The 22,428-nt window shown below is 34.7% G+C and overlaps 3 protein-coding genes and 1 non-coding gene across 4 annotated transcripts; 3 read left to right on the top strand and 1 right to left on the bottom strand.

Annotated features, from left to right (window-relative positions):
• The first annotated feature begins 265 nt into the window (after positions 1-265).
• On the top strand, positions 266-1,154 carry LOC108903732 (tetratricopeptide repeat protein 12-like). The gene is made up of 4 exons (XM_018706016.1): positions 266-530; positions 602-750; positions 806-1,049; positions 1,105-1,154. The coding sequence occupies exons 1-4, from the start codon at positions 266-268 to the stop codon at positions 1,152-1,154; spliced, it is 708 nt and encodes a 235-aa protein (XP_018561532.1).
• A 549-nt stretch (positions 1,155-1,703) lies between these two features.
• On the top strand, positions 1,704-7,594 carry LOC108903741 (zinc finger matrin-type protein 4-like). The gene is made up of 7 exons (XM_018706027.2): positions 1,704-1,829; positions 1,898-2,209; positions 2,262-2,500; positions 2,566-2,666; positions 2,723-2,794; positions 2,850-3,142; positions 7,215-7,594. Exons 1-7 carry the CDS (start codon positions 1,817-1,819, stop codon positions 7,376-7,378), a joined length of 1,194 nt encoding a protein of 397 aa, XP_018561543.1. The 5' UTR covers positions 1,704-1,816; the 3' UTR covers positions 7,379-7,594.
• A 3,787-nt stretch (positions 7,595-11,381) lies between these two features.
• LOC108903749 (delta-1-pyrroline-5-carboxylate dehydrogenase, mitochondrial) lies at positions 11,382-21,256 on the bottom strand. The gene is made up of 11 exons (XM_018706040.1): positions 21,062-21,256; positions 16,901-17,108; positions 16,719-16,846; positions 16,523-16,663; positions 16,301-16,472; positions 16,002-16,189; positions 15,713-15,935; positions 12,496-12,674; positions 12,254-12,442; positions 12,074-12,192; positions 11,382-12,014 (listed from the first exon to the last, which is right to left on the bottom strand). The coding sequence occupies exons 1-11, from the start codon at positions 21,103-21,105 to the stop codon at positions 11,899-11,901; spliced, it is 1,707 nt and encodes a 568-aa protein (XP_018561556.1). The 5' UTR covers positions 21,106-21,256; the 3' UTR covers positions 11,382-11,898.
• Positions 21,257-21,726: 470 nt separating this feature from the next.
• On the top strand, positions 21,727-21,798 carry Trnad-guc. Its single transcript has one exon. It is a non-coding gene; the product is annotated as a tRNA-Asp (tRNA).
• Positions 21,799-22,428: the final 630 nt, after the last annotated feature.

Genomic DNA, 22,428 nt, shown 5'->3' with positions numbered 1-22,428 from the left:
TATAAAATGTTTTTTGTAATTTTCTTTGCAGAATCCACAGACGTGCCTCGTTAATACTGAAAATAAATTTAGAAGTATATTTTAATTCCTCAGGAAAATCGCCAATCGCACTTGCTTAATTTATCTTGCCTACTGATGTTCCCATGGTAACCAAACAATACTGCGTTGCCATAGAAACGTATAAACTATCACTGTCCGCTTTCGGCTGACATTTTAAGTGAACAATATAAAATACATTATTCAAAAAATGACAAACCGCGACCGTATGGGCATGTTGGATGAGGAATTCAACAATTTCATGTTCAAAGTGAACGAGGTCAGCAGCATCATGCAAAAGTTGAACTCCACAGACAAAGAAGTTCAGAGGATAGGTGACCTGGAGGCTCAAAGGTATCTAGGAGATAATAGGGAAACGGTTTTGGAGAAATTGGACGAACAAAATGTCCAGTTGAAGATAAAAAGTAACAGGACTTTGGTCAATAAAAATGCCTTGAAAAGTGATGATAAAGATCAGGCTACCATGTCTCAAGGTACGAGATACTCTACTAACTGAAAAGTGTTCAATATTATCAAATGTCTTTTGGACGCGCCATTTTTTTAGAGGCCTTCATGGAGCAGATCTCGAAAGATGCTGATAAAAGATACAAAGATAGACTTGTGAGGAAAGAGAAAATGGAGACTTTCAAGAAACAAGCCACATTGGCATTTCGAAGGGGGGAATATGAAAAAGCCCTAAGTTTATACAGCAAGGTATTGAATTTTGTCATGAGGTTCTCTATACTCATGCCTGTTTTTTTCTTTTGAGGCAATTGAACAAATTAAAGACAGCTGCCTGCTCTACAACAACAGGGCCCTCACTCATATAAATCTGAAGTTATACGACAAAGCCAAAGATGATTTGGACTGGGCCTTGAGGCTAAACGAAGACTGTTTGAAATCCTGGTTGTTGCTAGCCAAAGTAAATTTTTTTATTAAAGATCATCAAGAGTATAAGAGAGCTATAGGGGAAGCGTTAGCTAGAAATCCAGAAAACAAAAATTTTATAAAAGGTAGGTATTTCCTAAAGATAGATAAACCTATCAGAAATTAACTCCTTTTTTTAAGAATATGTCGCAAAACTGGAAGAACAGTGCAATGATAGCATAGATCTATGAAATAAGTGGGTATAGAGAAGTATACTATAAATAAAATTTAATGATGACTTACTATCTTTTATTTATTTGCGAAAATTTAATAATACGGTGGTGCCACCTGCCTCCTCTTGCTAGTATTATTATCTCCTTGATTAGAAGCAGCTTTGTAGCGAGCAGTCTATTTTATTTATGTATAAAGGTTCATGTATAAAAAAAACTAAAAAAAAGAAACTTAATAGATGGACAACTTTAGAGGATTTTTGTACACTGTAAATTACATAAAAACATTAAAAAAGAAGCTAACACGGTTAGCAAAAAAAATCGGTGCTTTACGTGAGTTGCAGTGCCATCTTGTGACTGGTAATGTAACTATTATCTAGTTATTCATAATACCCACAGAATTGAAATAAAATTAGGTACTCTTTAATTATTAGTGTGTACCTAAAACTATTTCATCGGAATTTGTCAAACACTTAGGGTAGTTAAGTTCAATTCTAGTATAACAATTAATTGACTAACTGTAATGGTAATAATTTATATTGTAATATCTCTTGTTAGATGTGGCATCTATTGACAGTTGAAGAAATAACGAATTCAACAAATCGATTTTTTGACAATTTTGACATTTGTTTTGCCCAGGCCGAGTAGTTGCAAACGAAGACGTGTTGTTTGTTGTTTGTATTATGTCGCTAGAGGGTAAGTTTAAAAGCACCTCATTCGTAAGCAAGCCATTTGAATAAAATAATTATCCCTTTCACATTTAGGCATCGACAGAAACTATAAAATTCCCAAAAGAAAATCCGACGAAATGACGACTGACTACTCTAACGGCGGTAGTAATGGCTATAATGCTTACTCCAGCACCGATAGCCCGGTCTTGGCTGGTTCTTATTATAACTATTACGAGACCCCTGGGTTGTACGGCCCTTGGCAACAACAAGGGGTAGTATACCCTACTCAGTACCCTGTAACACCAACCCCAACAAACACAACACCTGTAGTGCCCATAACACAGAATATTTACAACGCCCTGTCCAACATCCAAGAAAAACCGAAGAATTATAAGAGGAACATCTGTAAGTGATAGTTTGATTTAGTGATGAAATACCTGCACCGAGTCGTTTGCAGTTAAAGAAGTCGTTCCTGATGTGGATGACACTACTTTACCCAAAGAGTTGACGTCGATGTTTCAGCCTTTGTACTGCAAGTTGTGCACTGCCCAACTTAGCAGTAATGTTATGGCAAAGTTGCACTATAAATCGAGGAATCACGAGAAAAAAGTAAGGAAGTTCCTTATAGAACATTCGCAGAAGACTGGCGAGCCTTTGCATAAGAGGGCAAAAGTAACGGAAACAGCAAAAGTGGAGGTTAGGATCATTCCTTTGTAGTATATATATGCTTTCATGATTTCTAATATTTTTCTTTTTTTTAGGAGGATAAAAATCCTGCATGGTTTCATTGCGACATGTGCGATTTACCTTTAACTGGCAAATTGCATGCAGAATCACACTACATGGGTAAAAACCACCAAAAGTAGGTTGTTTAATCCAAAGTAGCTATTTTATATTTTTTATACGATATTATTTTAGGGCACTGCTAGGTTATCGACCACCTGCTGGCAAAGGCTACTACAATGAAGAAGGAAAATGGGTGAGACAGGGGTAAGTAAAATTACGATGACCAGAAAGTGACTACATGCAAATATTATCTTTTTAGTTCGAAAAAAGGACTGTCCCTACCCGAAGGCGAGGATGGTTTTGGTGTGGACTTCAGGAAAACCGAACCTGAAGCACCTAAACCGGTAGCCGTCCCGGCTACAGTAACTACAGTAACAGCGACAAGTGTCAGTAGTTCAAAGTCAAAATTCCACTGCGAAATTTGTAACGTAGCTGCTACGTGCCAGGAACAAATAGAGATGCACTATAAGGGGCAGAAACACCAGAAGAAGATGAGGCAGCTGGGACTTACTCCTGCCAATTTCTTTACCAACGTGCAGCCCCAGAAGTCAGGTCAGTTCGGTATAGTTGTTAAATATATGTAATATACAGGCTGTTACAAATTCGCTTCTCACTACAGGGATATCGGAAACGGTAAGTGATACAAAGTAACTGAAATATGGGCGCAAAGATGCATAATCAGGGGACCAACAGTATGCCTCTAAAAAATTAAGGCTAACATTATTGGTTTTTGAAATATTTGAAAAAAAACTGAAATTTTTGGAATCCGATTTTGTTTCATTTCAGCTTTGTTTGAGGTGATATTGAAAAAAGAACAACACTTTCTCATTGCAACTTTTTGCCCTCTATCGAATAGTATAATCAATTTTTATATGTAACGTTTGGTCTCTCCAGGACCATCATCAACTTCCTTTTTTTAAATATGACCCTGGAAATTTTATTACATTTTTTGCAAGCCTTCTTGACCCTCAATACTGTATTGTCTCAGCCCGAACCAGATTCAGACGTTTTGCCTCAAAAAATTCATCTTCAATGTATTCGTTTCAAAATCAAATTTTTTTAATTTAGATTTCTGTTTATTGAATACACGCAAGTGTCGTTAGACCCTGTGATATCCACCAAAACAATTTGATAAATTTGGAATGAATACAAGATGAATTTTTTGAGACAAAATGTCTGAATCTGGTTCGGGCTGAGGCAGTACAATATTGGGAGCCATGAAGGCTTGCAAAAAATGTAATAAAATTTAGGGTCATATTTAAAAAAATGAAGTTGATGACGGTCCTGGAGAGACGAAACGTTGGATATAAAAATTGATAATGGCATTCGATAAAGGACAAAAAGTTGCCAATGAGAAAGTGTTTTTCTTTTTTCAATATCACCTCACACAAGGCTGAAATGAAACATATACGGATTTCCAAAATTTCGTTTTTTTTCAAATATTTCGAAAAATAATCATGTTAGCCTTGATTTTTTAGAGGCATAATGTTAGTCCCCTGATTACCTGATTATGCAACTTTGCCCCCATTTAAGCTACTTCGTATCTCTTACCTTTTCCGAGATCCCTGTAGTGGGAAGCGAATTTGTAACAGCCTATATATTGCAAAATGAGTGGTTAAGGGTTATAATTCCGTTTTTGTAACTAAAAATAATACGAAAAATATTTAAAGAAAATTTTCTACAAAAGTCAATTTTCAACACAATTGTGATATAACTTTAATTTAGAACAAATAAACGTAATTTTTCTTTAACTTCATATCTAATAGAATTAAATAATGGTATGTACGAGGGTGGTCTGAAAAGTTTCCGACCTAACAAAGATACAAGACATTTTTTCAGAATTTTTTTTTTTTATTTTTCAACATAGTCTTGTAACTCTACACACTTCTCCCAGTGATGCACCTCTGTAACCCGTCCAAATAGTACTCGGCATTTTTCTCTGCAAAATAATTGTTCACGAAGATGATTGCCTCTTCATTTGACGAAAATCTCTGTCCTTCGAGCGCAATTTTTAGATGAGGGAACAAAAAGAAGTCGCTTGGGGCTAGATCTGATGAGTAAAGCGGATGGTCAAGCAGTTCAAACCGTAATTCGTGGATTTTCGCCATGGCAACTTCTGAGGTGTGAGACGGTGCGTTGTCTTGGTGAAACAGGATTTTTTTTTCTGCAAATGTGACAGTTTTTTCGCAAGTTCTGCCTTCAGCTTGTCAAGTAATGATGCGTAGTATGCTCCTGAAATTGGTTTTCCTTTTTGACGATAATCAATTAAAATAACTCCATGACTATCCCAAAAAACAGCCATCATTTTCCCAGCCGAAAAAACAGTTTTTGCTTTTTTTGGAGCCGGTTCCCCCTTTGCAGTCCACTGTTTGGACTGTATTTTTGTTTCGGGTGTATAATGGTGTATCCAAGTTTCATCTACAGTAATTAATCGGCGCCAAAACTCGGATTTATTGCGCCTAAACTGCGCCAACAGAGCGTTGGAAATGTTAATTCAAACACGTTTTTGGTCGAACGTGAGCAAACGCGGCACCCAACGCGCGGACAGCTTTCTCATGTTTAAATGTTGATTTAATATGTGACAAACACGTTCTTTTGACATGTTCATAACCTCTGCTATCTCTCTCACTTTATTTCGGCGGTCGTCTAGCACCATTTGGTGAACTTTGGCGATGTTTTCGTCGGTAGTTGCAGTTTTTGGACATCCCGAACTTTCATCATCTCCCAAGCTCTTACGGCCACGTTTAAATTCAGCTGCCCAAAATTTCACTGTGGTAGATGATGGTGCAGAGTCCCCATACACAGAATCCAACTCATCTTTGATTTGCATAGGCGTATTGCCTTTCAATAACAAATATTTAATGACAGCTCAATTTTGTCCATTTTCACAAAAACTCTCACATCAACTCACTCAAACGACTGTTACATAACAACTGCGCGTTCAAAATGGCTGAAATTTTGGTGAGTAACTGTCAACAGATGACACGAAATTCACTAGCTTTTATTTACGAGTGCTGCCATCTTCATGTTGAGGTCGGAAACTTTTCAGACCACCCTCGTAATATTCACAAAAATGTGCAACGCCTAGGCTTTCAAGTGGTCAAACTGGCATAGAGCAACCTACTGTTTCGCAGGTACTATCAAAGTAAGATCTGTGTAAAACAATTTGTCGACTGATATTGCAGGAAAAAACTACTCTGCCGAGGAATGCCCCGACGAGCATTGAATTATACTCACAAGAGCTAGCAAACAGCTAGCTCATTTGTTGACAAAACCCACCAGACATATACCGGTTTTGAGCTTCTCAGTTCTAACCAGTATGTCACGTTTGAAGGCCTCAGCAGCATTGACCAAGGGCATTGCCAGCCAATGAGCTAGGGAGGGCAAGATAAGAGAGAGGATGGGAGAAATATAAATTTAGGTAGAAATAGGTACAGTGAATTCATTTTTTTAGAAGTATTTTTAATAAAACCTCTTTAATACAAGAAAAACATAAGAAAAAGTATAAGTAACTTAAAAAATTAAGAAATTCAACGAAAATTATAAAATATATAAAATTGATGGGTTACATAATATAATCAATAGATAGAAGAGCTTACAAAAAATACCATCTGGAAACAAAAAATATGGTGATTTAGGAAAAAAATTCCCCTGTATATATATTTTTTTTTCAAAAAATCCCACAGGCCGCTATTTAAGTGCCACAGCGTCCATTCTTACAGAGATTGGAGTTGAAGACTTATATTTTCAATAAAAAAATACTGTGGTTCATTTTAGCCACCCTCTGCATTTTTTATTGTGCATCAAACCGAAGCATTCGAGCGCTGCTCTAGCTAACTGTAGCAGGCGGACGGGGAGTAACGCTTACTCGGCGGCTTCGAAAACTGAATTCGCGCGTTCAAAAGCGCTCTTAATTTTAAAATCTTCATTATCTCTACAAAAATTCTAAAATTCCATTCGATTTCTAGGGGGGGGCAGCTTCGTGTCATAGACTTTAAAATTAGCTGGATCATTCATCGTTTGTACCATCTATGGTTTGTACCATCTATGGTTTACTAACAAATTTTAAACCAGTATAAATCTGATGCTTTGAGTTGACAAATGTTCCTGAGCTGTTTACTAGATATTGCGGCTATAATTTAATGCTGGTCAAGGCATTAGTCTGCAGAGTAGTTGTTATAGTGTCATGTCAGGTTAAAAATGTGCATTCTCAAGATGTACTTGTAAAACTCCCTTTTCAGGCTTTAGTGTTACAATTCTCATCGTTTGAGATCAAAATATTTTTATGAATTAAATGATTGTGTGCTTGTAAGGGATGTGTAGGGATGAAACAATATCATGTAGGTATCGATAGTTTTACTTGGTAGTTGTATCGAAAGAAAGTATTGATACCTACTCGATATATTTTGACGTATAGGTAAAATTTAAAGATAAATAATACACTATTACAAAGTGGTTGGAAATTTACTTTTTTATTTTGAGAGAAATTTACGAAAGTGTTTTAAAAAAGTCTATTATTAATATTTCAACGGTAACGGTTTTATATTTTGAATTAATGGTGATTGTTAAAAGAAGGGCATAATATTAATAAAAAGAAGTAATGTTACTATTTACTTTGTTTAAGATGCTGAAGTTGCCAAGCCGCTGGATAATATTAACTTATCCGTGTACCGTACGCCTTCCGGCGATTTTTACTGTCCCTCTTGTAACCTTACGTTGAATTCCGAACCCCAGTTCAAGATTCATCTCCGGAGCAAGGGCCACCTCAAGAAGCAACAGAAACAGTAGGGACTAGTTCACACGGGAATCTCCCGAAACTGCATATTCTCCAAAACTTACCAGCACCAGTTATCTATATTTACACTTCAAGGGTTTAGATGGATTCCTCATCTTTTTTTTTTAATTAGAGAAGTGTGTTCTGATGAAGCTTTTTCCAGGAATGGTACTACTACGATGTATGTATAATGTAATTTTTGTTTATAAGAAAGATATTAAAGAAAAATAGTGACTGCAGTTTTTTTTATTGTTAGTTTCAAGTCATAAATTTTTGTAAAAATTTGTTTCTCGTTCTTGTGCATACAACACCAGGGTGCAACATATACCTACACTATGTATCCCTTGGAGGTTTATTTGTAATGGGAAACGGGTCTTGATGAAAGAAGACTTTTGCTAAATTTCACCTGTCTAGAAATGGCAGAGAAAATATTTAATAATACATGCAATTCCAATCAAATTACACTTAGAGAAAAAGAAAATTGTTGCCTGGACTTTTATAAGCGGAAATGGTAAAGGGGCTTATAATGAACGAAAAAAAAATAAGTGTGTGAGCAGGGGTGGCGGAGGGTTGATTTGGGGGGTTGAAAAGTTGTGAAAAATTGTATTGGGATTTCTGGTGAAAGTTGACGTCAAACAAAAAAATATCCAATACAAAAGTTGTAGATCATGCAAAAATGTACGACTTTTTTAGAGGTCACCTCAAAAAAAAGATAACCTCAAAATTTCCGAGAAAAATGCAAAAAACGGTTTTTTTTTCTGATTTTTCGTTTTTTATTTCTCATTTCCGCAAAAAAAAATTAATTTTAACGAAACTTGGTGAAGGTATACCTTTCTGTGTTTTAAATATCCACAAATTAAAAAAAAAAAATCAAGAAGTTTCCGAGATATTCATTTTTTCCGGTTTGAAACACTTTTTCAAAGAAATATTCTATTTAGAAAAATCATCGTACATAGTTTTGCCCGTAATAATTTTTTTAGTTACGACATACTTTTTGGTGAAATAAAAAAATCTGTAATCACAGTTCGAAAACATGCTCAAAAATGCAAAAAAATAAAAAAATTACGCAACAATGAATTTTTCGGTAACTGTTGATAATTTGTTTCAATTTAAAAAAAATTCAAAAACTGATTACATCATTCAATTGTATGGAAAAAATTTGACCCAATATTTTTGTACAGTAAACCAGTTTTTCGCATTTTTCTCGGGAATTTTGAGGTTATCTTAAAAAGTGACCTCTAAAAAAGTTGTAGATTTTTGCATGATCTACAACTGTTATATTGGATACTTTTTTGTTTGACGTCAACTATCGCAAGAAATCCCAATGATACAATTTTTTACAACTTTTCAACCCCCTAAATCAACCCTGATCAACCCTCTGCCACCCTTACTCACAATTTTATTTTTTATGTTTATTATAAACCCATTTACCATTCCCACTTAATAAAAGTCCAGGTAACATTTTTTTTCCCTCTAAATGAATTATTTCGATCGGTTTATACTGTTTAAATAATGGGAAATATTTAAATCTAACGAAGTATCATTGATTATTGCCAGCTGTTTTTCTTGCTAGGTTTCACTCGGCATAGAAAAGTGTATATTAGCATACTCACAGCAATATTGGTACAGTAAACACTACTTGTTTTAAAATTAGATGTTTCTTAACTGTCATCCCAGAGCATCTAGAAGTCCCTTGTGTCAGTAGTCATGTACTGTGGATAAAATGTAAGAATTTAATGTTTTTGTTATGAGTGGGTAAGTCGTTCCTGGGCACAAATCCGGCATACTAATAAGATGCCAGCCCCTCTGCCGTACAAGACTGACTTCTGGGCTAATATTTATGATTAGAATGGGGAGTAGAGATATTATTGCAAAATTGTAGGTTTTATATATTTTCAGCATTAAAAATTTAAGAGGGTTCTATAGCAAATAGGCAACCAGCAGTACATTTTTATAGATTTTATTACACAGATTATCTAAATATGAATTAATGCACAAATAACAGACTTTCCTCCATTCTAACGCAGATTTTCTATAAAATGGGGTTAGTCTGAAACTCAAATTACTTTTTGTTATAAAGAAATTTGTAATTTACCGCTTTTGAACAAGCGGCATCGCTTGGGGAAGTGTTTGTGCATTAAATTATATTTAGACAAACTGTGTAATAAGATCTATAAAAATGTGTTGCTGGTTGCCTATTTACTATAGAGCCTTCTTAACGTAATAAAAATACTTTTGCCAACTATGCCAAATTTTAAGTAAGTAAATCGAAAATCCGGCGTCTGCTGTGATTTTGCGTACAAAAAGATCGTTGTGAAAGGTACTAAAACGGGCGAGATTTGATGACAAAGAAGAGCGAGGGAGTGAATTCAAAATAAAAAGAGCAAGATCTCGCTGGACTGAGCGAGCTGTGGCAACGCTGGTGACCGTAGGGTTTAGGAACACACGGTTCTTAACAGAGCCGGACTTAGTCTACCAACGTGACTATGAATATGCTCACATAAAATATGTTTCACTTTTCTGGATTTAAAATCATAAAAAAGCAACTTGTGCTGGGAAAATGACGGCTCAACCCAAACATTTCATTTTGAAATAGACCCTTAAAACGTATTTCAGTTGTATTACCACTAGTTTAATGTTTTTATTAAAATGAATTATTTTTCAAAAGGTTTTATTTTTATAATGAAATATTATTTCTTACGAATCTTAATTTTTGTTTAGATATTCGTATTCGTTAAAAATCCACAAATGAATATAAAATTTGGTACAAATAACACAATCCCACAAAAAATAAGTTCTGTGCCAAAGACATAGATTTTGTGTATTTGTTTATGGTGAATCCGTATCCGCAGCCCCAAAACGGATATACCAGGTCAGTTTGCTATTTGAATGATCAAATTTATATTTTTAGCTCTAAAATCTTACTCATTTGTGCGTATTAAAAGTATTTGAAAGAGACAGCATGCATCAAATGGAATTTATATTCTTTGTTTCTCATTTTTAGACATGCCGAGTAGATAAGATAGGCGGGTTCTGGACCAGAAGTGACGTCAATGGCCAGCGTCCATCGAGCTGCAAGAAGTATCATGGCGGCATGGAAGTGACGTCACTTCTGGTCCAGAACCCGCCTATCTTATCTACTTTCCTGCCTATTCTTTACTCAAATGATTTAATTTTTTAAACATTTATAACGCATTTCTTTGGGTGGATAAATACCAATTTCTACGGTACTTTTCAATCCGCCATAGTGGTTATTTTTAAGAATTTCCGAATTAAAATCTTGTATTCGCGATTGGTGACTTTTAAAACCACCGACTAAGTTTCAGCCATAATCTTCAATTTTCGAATGCCATTTTTTATTCAGGAATTTTCGAATTCGGACTTTTGATTCGTAATCAGCAACCCCAAAAACCCGCGGTAATAAAATTCAGGCAAAAATATTGAACAGAAAAATATGCGACTTAGAGGGGTAAGTGGGACACTGGTGGTTTCCAACCATTTGAGANAACTTTTTTGTTTATTAACCGATTTTAATTTAACAAGTCTCATTTTGTAGATAATTTTACTCCCTATAAGCTGTCTGAGAGTCACTTTTCGCTAAAATTGATGGTTTTCCCTGCAAAGTGAAAAAACTGTTTTCCTCACTTATTTGTTTAAATAGAAAAGTTAGCCTTTTTAGCTAATTTTTTGACTCACGAGATGAGAGATGTCTTGTGTTATGTTCCTTTAGACAATTTTACAATAATATCATGGATAGGAATTTTTTCAAGTCAAAATTTTATTTGATTGGCCTACTGCTTCGACATGGTGGTACTGATGACAAAATCAGTCAATGGAATCAGTCGAGTGATTTCTCCCACTCCTGACACCCTCACTCAACTAAAAACGGGTGGGCAAGGCGACTAGATTACCTCACCAGTGTTGGGAAAAAAATGTTGGTTAATATTTGATTTTTCCTCGTAAATCTACACTTCTGAGACACGTTTCTGTTCTGGAATGTGAAATGAAACGATTTAATCTAAAACAACAAAGCCTTTATTGCTACTTGACAATTTTGTTGCCTTTTTTCACGGGTGACGAGACATACAACACAGTTTCCCCAGAGGAAACACGAGATAAATTAAATTTATTCAATAGTACGGTACATGGATCAAGTAAGATTACGTACATATTCACCTTTACACAGATATGTGATAACAGTTATAAAAAGAAAACTTCAATCGTACATTTAGTCATATAAGATAATATTGTCTGTCGTTACACTCTAACGCGAATAATACCGAAAATTTTGTAAACGTTCGGCCGTCCCCTCCGCCGAAAAATTAACTATCACACGACAAATGGTAACGTAACTTCAAATCGTCACGGCAGCTGCCTCTGCTCCGCCGCTAACGTTGGGGACTGTTCAACTAGATACAAAATCCTAATTGTAAGATAAGACTTTAAAATAATACTTTGAACGGGTAGAAAAAATATACTGGGCCGAAAATTATGACTACAACTTAATAAATTTACAATTAACCTTAAGATAGAGTTATTGTTTCATATAGGGATATTCAATTTCCGTCAACGGGACGAAGGTCTCTTTGATCGCCTGGGGATTACCCCACCGTAGAAGGTAGTGGGGGCCTCCCGCCTTATCATTTGTACCTAAAAACGGTGTGATCGTTATCGGTTGAAATTAACCGAAACTATTTTATATCACTCACCTGACATCCTTGCTCCTCCGAACGGTTGTTGACCCACGACGCTTCCCGTCGATTTGTCGTTAATGTAGAAATTACCCGCCGACATTTTTAGTTCCTCCAATGCACACCTCAACCAGTTTCTATATCCAAACGTCAAACGATTAAAACTCGAAAACGAAGAGGTCGTGGTCATATACTTACTCGTCTTGCCCGAAGATGGCACCGGTCAATGCGAACGGTGTGGTGGTTCCCACGAGATCTAAAGTCTCTTCAAGTTTACAATCCGGGTAGACGTAAATGGTGAGAAGGGGCCCGAATATCTCCTCCGTCATGATCCTATCTTTTGGATCCTCCGTTTGGACGATCGTAGGTTCGATGTAGTAACCGACACTGGAAAAATTTATGCTAAGTATTCGCCTTGTAGATTTTTTTCTATCTGTTACCTGTCATCACATTTGCCCCCACCGATAATTTCGAGGTTATTAGAGCATTTCGCGTGCTCTATATATCCTTTTATCCTGTCGAAGGCCTTTTTGTCTATGACGGCAGACGTGAACGTCTTTACGTCCGTCGGGTCCCCAATTTTCAGATCACATAGTTTTTCTAGTAATCCCTCCTTTATCTAAAAAAATTGGAATTCTTTTTGTTAATCGCCAATATTAATTCTGTCATTTTGTCATGCTCTAAAAAATATGAGTTTTCGTTATTGAACCATTGTGTAAATAAATAAATACATAAAAATGTACAGGGTGATTCAAAATTCAGTACAAATAATTTAGGGGCGTATTTTTGAGGTCAAAATAAGAATTTTTTTCCTATAAACGTGTGTCCACAAATGCTTAGTTTTCGATATACAGGGTGTCAGTTTTTATTTTTTTAAATTTTCTAGGAATAATTTCCAAATATACGCATAAAATTTGGGGTACGGTGGTTTTTTAGGATGGTAAATTTAAATATATCATTGGTTTTGACGCTGCTTGTAGAGCGCGCCACCTATAAGGGTACACTTGAATTAAATTGGCCCTAATGTTTTTGCTACCCTGTACATTGACGTTTCGTATAAGTGCGTTTATTCCTCTATCAATTTTAAACAAAAAAGGTATACTTGGTCGAAATTTCTCAGACCAACTGTTTCCGAGATATTGGCTGATAAAGAGTTAAATGCACACCATATTTTCAAATTTTATAACTATACTTACGGTGAAAAATTTTAAAATTTATTTTGGACTCTCGTTTATAGGAAAAAAAGTCTTATTTTGATCTGAAAAATATGTTCCTAAATTCTTTGTACTGAATTTTTTAATCCGCCTGTATATTTCCACAAAAAAAAAAGGGGTGACACCACTGCAAAATTCTAAAATAAAGCGATTTTTTTCAATTTTTTTTAATGGAGAGAATAGTAAGAGGATAATAATATTCACAAATGTTATTAATCACATCTTTAAGTGTTCATAAAATATATATACAGGGTGTGGTGTGTAAAATCTATAAAAATTAAACTACAGCTTCCTGATATTTGTAAAAGTCTTATACGAAAAAGTTATATCTTCGCGTTTTTTTTCGTACATTAAAGTTCATTTATTCAACGAAAATGAAGGCCGACCCTGTGATAATTATTAAAAACTTTGGAAATGTTTTTATGCGACCCAAGATGCAACCTTATAATTTAAGTCGGTATAATCTAATACTATAAAAATACTACTGTAGTAATACTAATGCTATAGTAATACTAAGAGAAGGTTAGGTTACATTGTCAAAAAATTTGTGCCGTCAACTGATTTTGTATTTGTATTGAATTCATTATTCGCTTAATTATTAAATATTAAGCATCATCCATTGACCCTTCAGTGTTAAAAAGTGAAAGATTCCAGACAAAAGTTTTTATTTTGTAATTCCACGATAGACAGTGTAATGTTTATAAAGAAGTAAAAAATAAGAATAGCGTGCCGATTACATTAAAAATAAGATTCTTATTTCTTACTTTGCTTAATTTTTTAGTTTGTGCACAAATTAGATTTACAATGAACCGAGAAAATGCATTTACTATTTTCGAACGTGTCGATATGGTGTTAGTGTATGGTGAAGCCGGAGAAAATGCGCTCGCGGCGACTAGGTTGTACCGGGAACGATGGCCACAACGTCACCCCCCCATGTGCAAATACAATCTTACAGTGCGTTCAGCGGCTGCGAGACACTAGAAGAGTTATTCCTCGAGGAGAAGGACGTGGTCAGCAAGTGAACCTTAATGTTGAAGATGCAGTGTTGGAAAATCTTGACGAAGACCCCACAATTAGTACTCGACGACCCCCGGATTGTAATCAACAAATGCATTTGTGCAGATGGTTTTTATGGCAATGTGCCAATCAAGTAGACTTTCCTGCTTATGTTTGTGTAACAGATGAGGCGACATTTACCCGTGATGAAGTAAATTTCCATAATATGCACATATGGACCGATGAAAATCCTCATGCGATTAGGGAAACTCATTTTCAACATCAGTTCTCGGTAAATGTTTGGGCTGGCATAATAGGCGATGTACTTGTGGGTCCCTATTTCTGTGAAGGACGACTAAATGGACTGACATAATTATGCTGATTTTTTGGAGAACCGGTTGCCTGAATTATTGGACGATGTAGCATTACAAGTTTGAGCACACGTTTTATCTTCAAAATAGAGCTTCTTCGCATGACTCGAGAAGTAACAATACTTTTGGATGAAATGTTTCCTCAGCGATGGATTGGACGCTTTACATTTGTCCTTTTGCATTGAAAAATTCCCCAAAAATTGAGAAGTATCTTTTTATCTTTCAATGACGTGACAATTTGTTTACGCGGCTGGTCTACAGCACGTAACTCATCGTACAGCACACGGACAGGACCGTTCCAGAGAAAATTTGATCCATAATTGAACTTTAATTTACGAAAAAAAAAAGTAAAAATTTAACCTTTTTGTATAAGACTTTTCTATTACTAATATCGTTAGGAAGCTGTAGTTTAATTTTTATAGATTATACACGCCACACTGTATATATAAATAGTATAAAATGGTCTAATCAAAATTTGGAGTGAATGAAATGAAAGTTGTTGGAATTATGCTGCATGCCGTTTAAAAAAGTCGTGTTTTGAGAAAAATGCCTTTAAAGTTTTCGAAGCAGTTCGACGCGCTCGTATAATAGTATTTTACATTATTATTAAACATTTATTCTTTTTTTGTCAATCAATTCTTGCAAAATAGAAAATTAAAACAAAATTTTGTAGTCTGCGATGCACTTTAAGGGTTCAAAATTACCCGTATAATACAGGGTGTTGCAGAAAGGGCCAAAATTGTAAGCACATATTGTCTGCCTTTTCAATACTTACATCTGGAAATTTAAATTTTTTAAACATATAAAACAACAAATACAACAAGTTTATTTTAAAGATATTAAGTTAATTTAAACACATTAAACAGTTTTTAGTAAGCTTTGCGTATTTATTTGCGTAAAAAATTTAACTTTTTTGATGTATCTTTAGTTTTCTTTTTATTTGTATTAACTTTGCCATAGAAATTCCTGTGAAGTTTTATTTATTAACTATTTGTACCTTAAAATACTAATTTTTGGTTTTTAAACTTGTGCGAAACTAATAACAAAAACTGCAAAAACGATAGCTAAAACCTCACCTTTGGCCACAAGGATTCGCATACGTACATCCTGGAGCAGGCGCTGCACTTCTGCCCGCAGAACTCGAAGGCGCTCCTGATCGTACCCTTCACGACGGTCATAACGTCGGCCGATGGGTGGACAAAGTGATAATTCTTGCCGCCGCATTCCCCGATCAAGCGGGGGAAGTTCCTATATATGTTAATGTTTTGGCCGACCTGTCTCCAGAGCGTCGAAAAGGTGCTGTAAGAAAACTTATGAGGAACGTCTACGTTCAAACGGTAACCCGAGGAAAACAGTTCTGCTTACGGGACGCTTCCAGTGAAGTTGATGCCTGCCAGGTTGGGCGAGGCCGTGATGGTATTCCCAAAGACGGGCCCGTCTGCCGGGACGAAATTGACCACACCCGGTGGCACCCCGGCCTCCTGACAGACCTTGAAAATGGTCCAGTTGGACAACAGTGCTGTGTCGCTGGGTTTCCACAGCACGGCGTTGCCCTGAAAACATAAATGCGAGGAATAACTACCGTGGGCAATAAAAATGTTTCCTCTTTAACAGTGAAACAGAAAACCCCTCGTACAAATGTGTTAATTTTCCTTTTGACTTACCATCAAGGCCGGAGTGTACGACAAATTGCCACCAATTGCGGTGAAATTGAAGGGAGAGACGGCAGCTATGAAACCGTCGACGCCGCGATACCTCATGGAATTCTTCGTAATCTTAGGATTTTCTGAAATTGGCTGATATTTTGTCGCCTCTTTCAAGAAGTAAGCGTTAAACCTGAAATATGCAAAATAATTATTGAAAACAACTAAGATAATCTAGTATACCTGAAAAAGTCTATAAGTTCGGCTGCCGAGTCAATTTCGGCTTGAATTATGGTCTTCGCCTGTCCCAGCATAGTTGTAGAGTTCAATTTCGCCCTATACTTCCCTGCCATCAGACTTGCTGCTTTTTCCCAGATACGTAACCTAAAACGAGAAGGTGAGATTAATAGTATCATAATATTTAAATGTAACGCCACACCTTTCGGAAATAGGTACTTGGTCCCATTCTTTTTGTGCTTCAGTAGCGGTGTCAATGGCCTTTTTAAGTAGATTTGTGTCTGCGTAATAGAATTTGGCGATTTTCTTTTGGTGATCGTGCGGCATAACCTACAAAACAAGTTGTTTTGCCATCCAAGAACAAATGTGTCTAGTTTTACCGACCTGGTAACGGACATCGTTCGTCCTGTACTCTTTGTCTCCTATTACAATCGGAACATCTTCTGTATTACAAGCGGTTTCAGACAGAGAGGCGGAGAGTTCTTTTTGTTCCTTGGAACCTTTGAGGTATTCTAGAACGGGTTCATTCTTTACACCGAAATCATTGATGTTTAGATCGGATAAAACGGACCCTATGCATCTGATGCCGGATCTAAGGACAGAAAGAAATAATGAAATAAAGAGAACGATTATATTATTTTGGTGACAGTCGTCATTGACAAGGTGTCCCGCATCGTCGTTTTAAATTTAAGGGCATAAATTAGGTGTAATTTGAAGACGAAAAATCATAATAATTGTAGGTTGACTTATTTGTTCCAAAGATATAAGTCCATTAAATTATAAAGAATAAATAGATTTAAATCTGTAAACCAAATACAAACTTCTTAACCAAAAAGTATTATTTAAGCAGATCATCCAAAAATAATTCTCTACATTTTCATTTCAAAGCAATTATTTGGGCATATTCAGCATATAACAGAATTAAATCAAAATAAGAATAAAACAAGAATGGTGAATGTAAATACTGTGTGCAAAAGTTAGGGAGAAGATTGGAAGTGACTACTTCTACGGTGGCGCGATCTGTATTCACACGTTCACCTAATTAACTACCACCCATTGTATGGCTTTGCTTTATGTTGTAATGTATACTTATATGATACTTGTTGAGATTCAATTTACTATAACTTTAAATATTGGTTCGTGATCTTCTCCATTTCTGATAACTCTATTGATTTTTAAAATATTACATATTATTCAATGCGGTTTATTATAGATGAAGTGGACAACAGAGAAGTAATTTCCTGTAAGATAGATAGATATAGAACATTTTTATTTTTGGATTAAAAATGATGTAACATTGCTAAAATATTTTATTTAAACCCTTGTTTGCATTTTATCATTATTATTAAATAACTATAATAGTCTGTAAATCGTGTATCTTATTAATAATGTCAATTAAACATAATGAACAATCTAAAAATTAAAACTATTTTATTCACAATCACCTTATAAACGGACTTTTATCCACACCTATGAAAGAGATACTTTATCCACTAGTGGAACAAAGTAACTTTATTTCACTACTAGAATAATGAAAAAATAATAAATCAAATTTAATTTATTTACTTATTAGGATTAACATTTACACTTATAGTAATAGACATTTCGTTTTTTGTTTTATCACATTCAACTTCCTTTCCGTTAATAACAACCCTTGTAGCATTGTTGCCATCATTTTCGGAACGCATAACTGCCAAAGTTTGTGAAGAATTTGCACAAGTGACGGATATCTCTTTTTGTAAGGAACAGCAATATTTTCCTTGGATTTTCCTTCCAATATCAAGTTTGTTAAATATAAACTCCTCAACATAACTTTCTGCTATAGAGGAGCTCTTCCATCCACCATGCCGTTTGATGGTTGTAAGATCACCACTTTTATTGGCCAATACAGTTATTGAAGTGCCCCTCATACAATGGCCAGTATATGCTTCTCGATTTGTGATATCCAGGAATGAAGCAACTATTGAGGGTACCTTTGCCAATGTGTTGATTCCAACAGACTGAGAAGTACATTTTTGATTGATGTAAAAAGATGTAGGCGAATTGGGCGCAGAGAAATATATTTTCTGCATATTTCAACAGCATTCACGCTTTTCTTGAAATGCCCGTCTTGGTGCTAGGTATTTAAATAAGTGGTAACTGCCAACGTCAGTCAGCATCAACAGGCACTAGAAACCCCCATTATTAGTGCAACCTAAAATAATTCAAAGTCCTCTATATACCTCACAACATGTAAAAGGTAAAGAGATATTATCTTAATCATTAAATATTCTTTATCGGAAGTCCCAGTCAAAAATTCTACAATATGTGCTCTTTCCAATACTGCAGCTTTTTTGCTTTGTATCCTCTCGATTCACTCTTCAAATAAGCAGTAAGCTTATTATATTTTCCAATATCTATATTATTGTAGACCTTCAATATCGAATACTTCGACCACATAGATAAATTGCATATTTTTTCTTCAAATTTAAAAAATACGATAGCATGACTTTTTCATTTATTGTCATTACTCTCCGTTTTTCCCTCAATTCGTTATATTCGGCGAGCACTTTTTCATAATATTCCCTGGATTTTGCTGACATTGCTGGCAATAAATGGAAAATTGCTTCTTGAGCGTCTTCAAAAACAGCCACAGGAACACAATTACTTTCTTGGATTTTTACCAAATTGAGACAGAATTGTTTATTAAATAATTAATAATAAACAATGTACCATAGCAACCAGTAGGTATAACAAAACCTACCATGTTTCATTGAGTATTAGAAAGAAATATCAAGCCATGCGAATATTTTTTTATTAAATTCCAATAATTCTGACTCCACAAATATGATTGGGATGTGATTATGGTTAAAACGCTATATTGCATTTGTTTTAATTGCCATTAATCCACTTAAGAATATTAAACGCTCAAACTACATTCTCGCGTTTAAACATTCTTTTCTTATGTGGATAAAATGCTATTTAAAACACTTATACAATAAATAATTATAATATGGACACTTGTGTTTCCAGTATTTGCTGATTAAATACTCGAAAATTTAAATTTTCCGGTTTTATAGCATCATCTGCTGGGTTTTGTAACTTTCTTCTTCCGAATCTTTGATTGCGGGTATAAATCAATGTTGGTTGCAGCATTAGTTCACAGAGTTGCTTCCCGGAATATCATCAGTTTAAAAATAATTGTTACTTCATCTACCGGCATACGATTACAGACTTTGTGTTCAAAAGAGAGGAGGACATTTTAAAAATATCATCAATTGAATTCAATTCAATCACTTGTCAAATAAAATAAGTTCTTATATATTTACAGATTCAAATATATTTACTTGCTAACTTAGGAACAAATAAATCAAGTATCACATTTGTGTTGACTTTATGGTCCTAAAATTTGAACATGGTGATAGGGTGTATATTCATATATCTCTCCTAATTATAGCAATAATGTACAAGTTCAATCACAGAAAATGATTATTTTTGACGATAAGGAAAAAGTTTCTCAGAATATTTGTATGGTTCTTTCAGGGCTTCAAAAATTTATTTGTCAATAAAGGAAATTATTTTTAAATCTTTCTCTAATTTCTCAGTTTATGCAACTCAAAATACACCAATGCATATTAAGAGTTGCCAATATATTTTTCAAAGTACTGCACCAAAAATTGTTTATTGGTAAATCTGGTATCTCATGAAAATATTTTAATTTTTAATATTTTATTTCCTTATTGACTTTATTGTTGAGAAACTGAAAATGTTTAAGAAAAAGATAATAAGATACCAACTTCACGATGTATTCTATCAAAACAAGTCTAATATTAGAAACATATAAATATCTCCAATAACCTATTTGTTGCATTTTATGCAATGTCAAAATTAAATTTAAGAAAACGGGAAAGGGTTGCTTATATTTAGATCTGAACTTTGAACAGACAACAGAAATAAACAAATATAAAGTTTGAGTCTTGTGACACTACTCAAATCATTAACGATAATATTTTTAACTTTTTTTAAATATAATTACTGTTATCTATAAAATCGATTTTTTTGTCAAAATATTGGTTGTATCCAGGTAATTTTAAATATTTACAAGGTTTGTGACACAATGAATGAAACCACCGCAAAAACCTTCGTACAACTTTCATAAAAATAATGATTCCAGTTAGAATTTATTAACAACTAATTTAATCCATTAGCTGTTACATACTTATCCTTTATAATGACGTTAATTAAAATAAATTCTTAATTAAGTAGTTGATCTGGCAAGTGTTCAATAATGAACCGTATAATTGAAAACAAAGTGATAAAACGATGACATATCGATTTTATTGCACTCCAAATTTCAGTGGAATTTTCCACAAAACCCACCCCCAAAACATCAGCGATTTTAAGCATTTTCCCAAGCAAAAGCACTCGAAAACTCCAGATACCTAATCTGAGACCGTAGATCATCCTCCAGTATTTATAAATATGCTAAATGTGGGTCATTTGATAAGCAAAGTTCAAAAGAGTTTCCACTGATAACTTATCAAATATGTCAAGAACTGTACTGACCTTTGCAGACCCGAAGAGAACGTTTGTTTGTAGACCGATAACATTTTGACCTAGGGCTCGAACTCCTCCAGTTTTTGAGACGTCGGGATGCAATTAGAGGCTCAAATAAATATAGAGGCTGACGATCACCATTTGACACTTCATGGACGGTCACGTCGCGAGGACAGATTTACGTAACTGGAACTGGGATAGCCGCGTTCAACGTAGCACGAATCCGCATGCACCTATATCTTGATACTTGATATCGATTTTTCAAAATTTATTTTGATAAACAAAAAGATAATAATTTGTCACACCTTGTACAATAGGAGAGAAGTAAATTCAAAGAAAAAAAATTGGGATAGTGAAATGCTGAAATAATGGTGTTTTTTTGCAAAATTAATCTCGCTTTGAGGCGTTATTTGTTGCAACTATTGGCAACAGTGGCTTTCCAATCCAAGGGCACCAGGATGGCAGCAGTGATTTTAGATTAGAATGTGGACATAATTTTCAAATTTACCGCCACATATTACACGGTCTTTGTTGAATTAGATGATATTATATCAAATTTCAAATTTATTAAAATAGAGTTACCATATGAATAATTGAAAATATTTACAATGTATCAATTTATCTCAGTATATGTGCTGTGCATGTCACCAAGTTCTAAGAAAAGAATATGTAAGTCCTCGGTAGTATAGTGGTCAGTATCCCCGCCTGTCACGCGGGAGACCGGGGTTCGATTCCCCGCCGGGGAGTATTTTTTTTTAAATAAATTTTAAAAACAGTTCTTAGGATATACACAGCATTTATTTTATAAACTAGTTTATTACTCAGTATTGCAATATTATCTGGGGTCCAGAGCAGGGACAATTACAAGAAGTTCATCTACCTTTATCTCAAATTCGATTATTAATAAAACAGTATATCTTTTGCAACAAGAAATAAGAAAATAAAATGCTGAAAAAATTATCCCTTCTTGAGTGAGAAATGATTTTCCTTCTTAAATATTAGAAAGTAAGGATTTTTCCGTGCCACTGATACGAATGTCACATTTCTCTATATTAGACAAGGCGAAATCGGCGGCTTCGTATGAAAAAATTAGTGGATTCGATTTTTTTGCATAATCACCTCCGTGAGATGTCTCTGAATGAGGATCAAAATGTTACCGGCCGGTAACCTGGTCACAATTTTTTTAAACTAATTTTTTTTAAACAAATTGCAAAAATAACTTGTTTTGCTCCGGAAAAAGTTTATTTAGGTATTTTGAGGTATTCTAAACAAAATAGTTCCTATGCACTATGCCCCTAAAATCAACGGTTTCCGAGTTATAAACAATTTAAAGTACGAAAAAATGCAAAAACGGTCATTTTCAAGACTCAAAAACA

This window comes from Anoplophora glabripennis, unplaced genomic scaffold (assembly GCF_000390285.2).
Source record: "Anoplophora glabripennis isolate ALB-LARVAE unplaced genomic scaffold, Agla_2.0 scaffold169, whole genome shotgun sequence".
NCBI classification, from domain to species: domain Eukaryota; kingdom Metazoa; phylum Arthropoda; class Insecta; order Coleoptera; family Cerambycidae; genus Anoplophora; species Anoplophora glabripennis.
The sequence above is the reverse complement of the archived record's forward strand: the minus strand, read 5'-3'. Positions and strand labels throughout refer to the sequence as shown.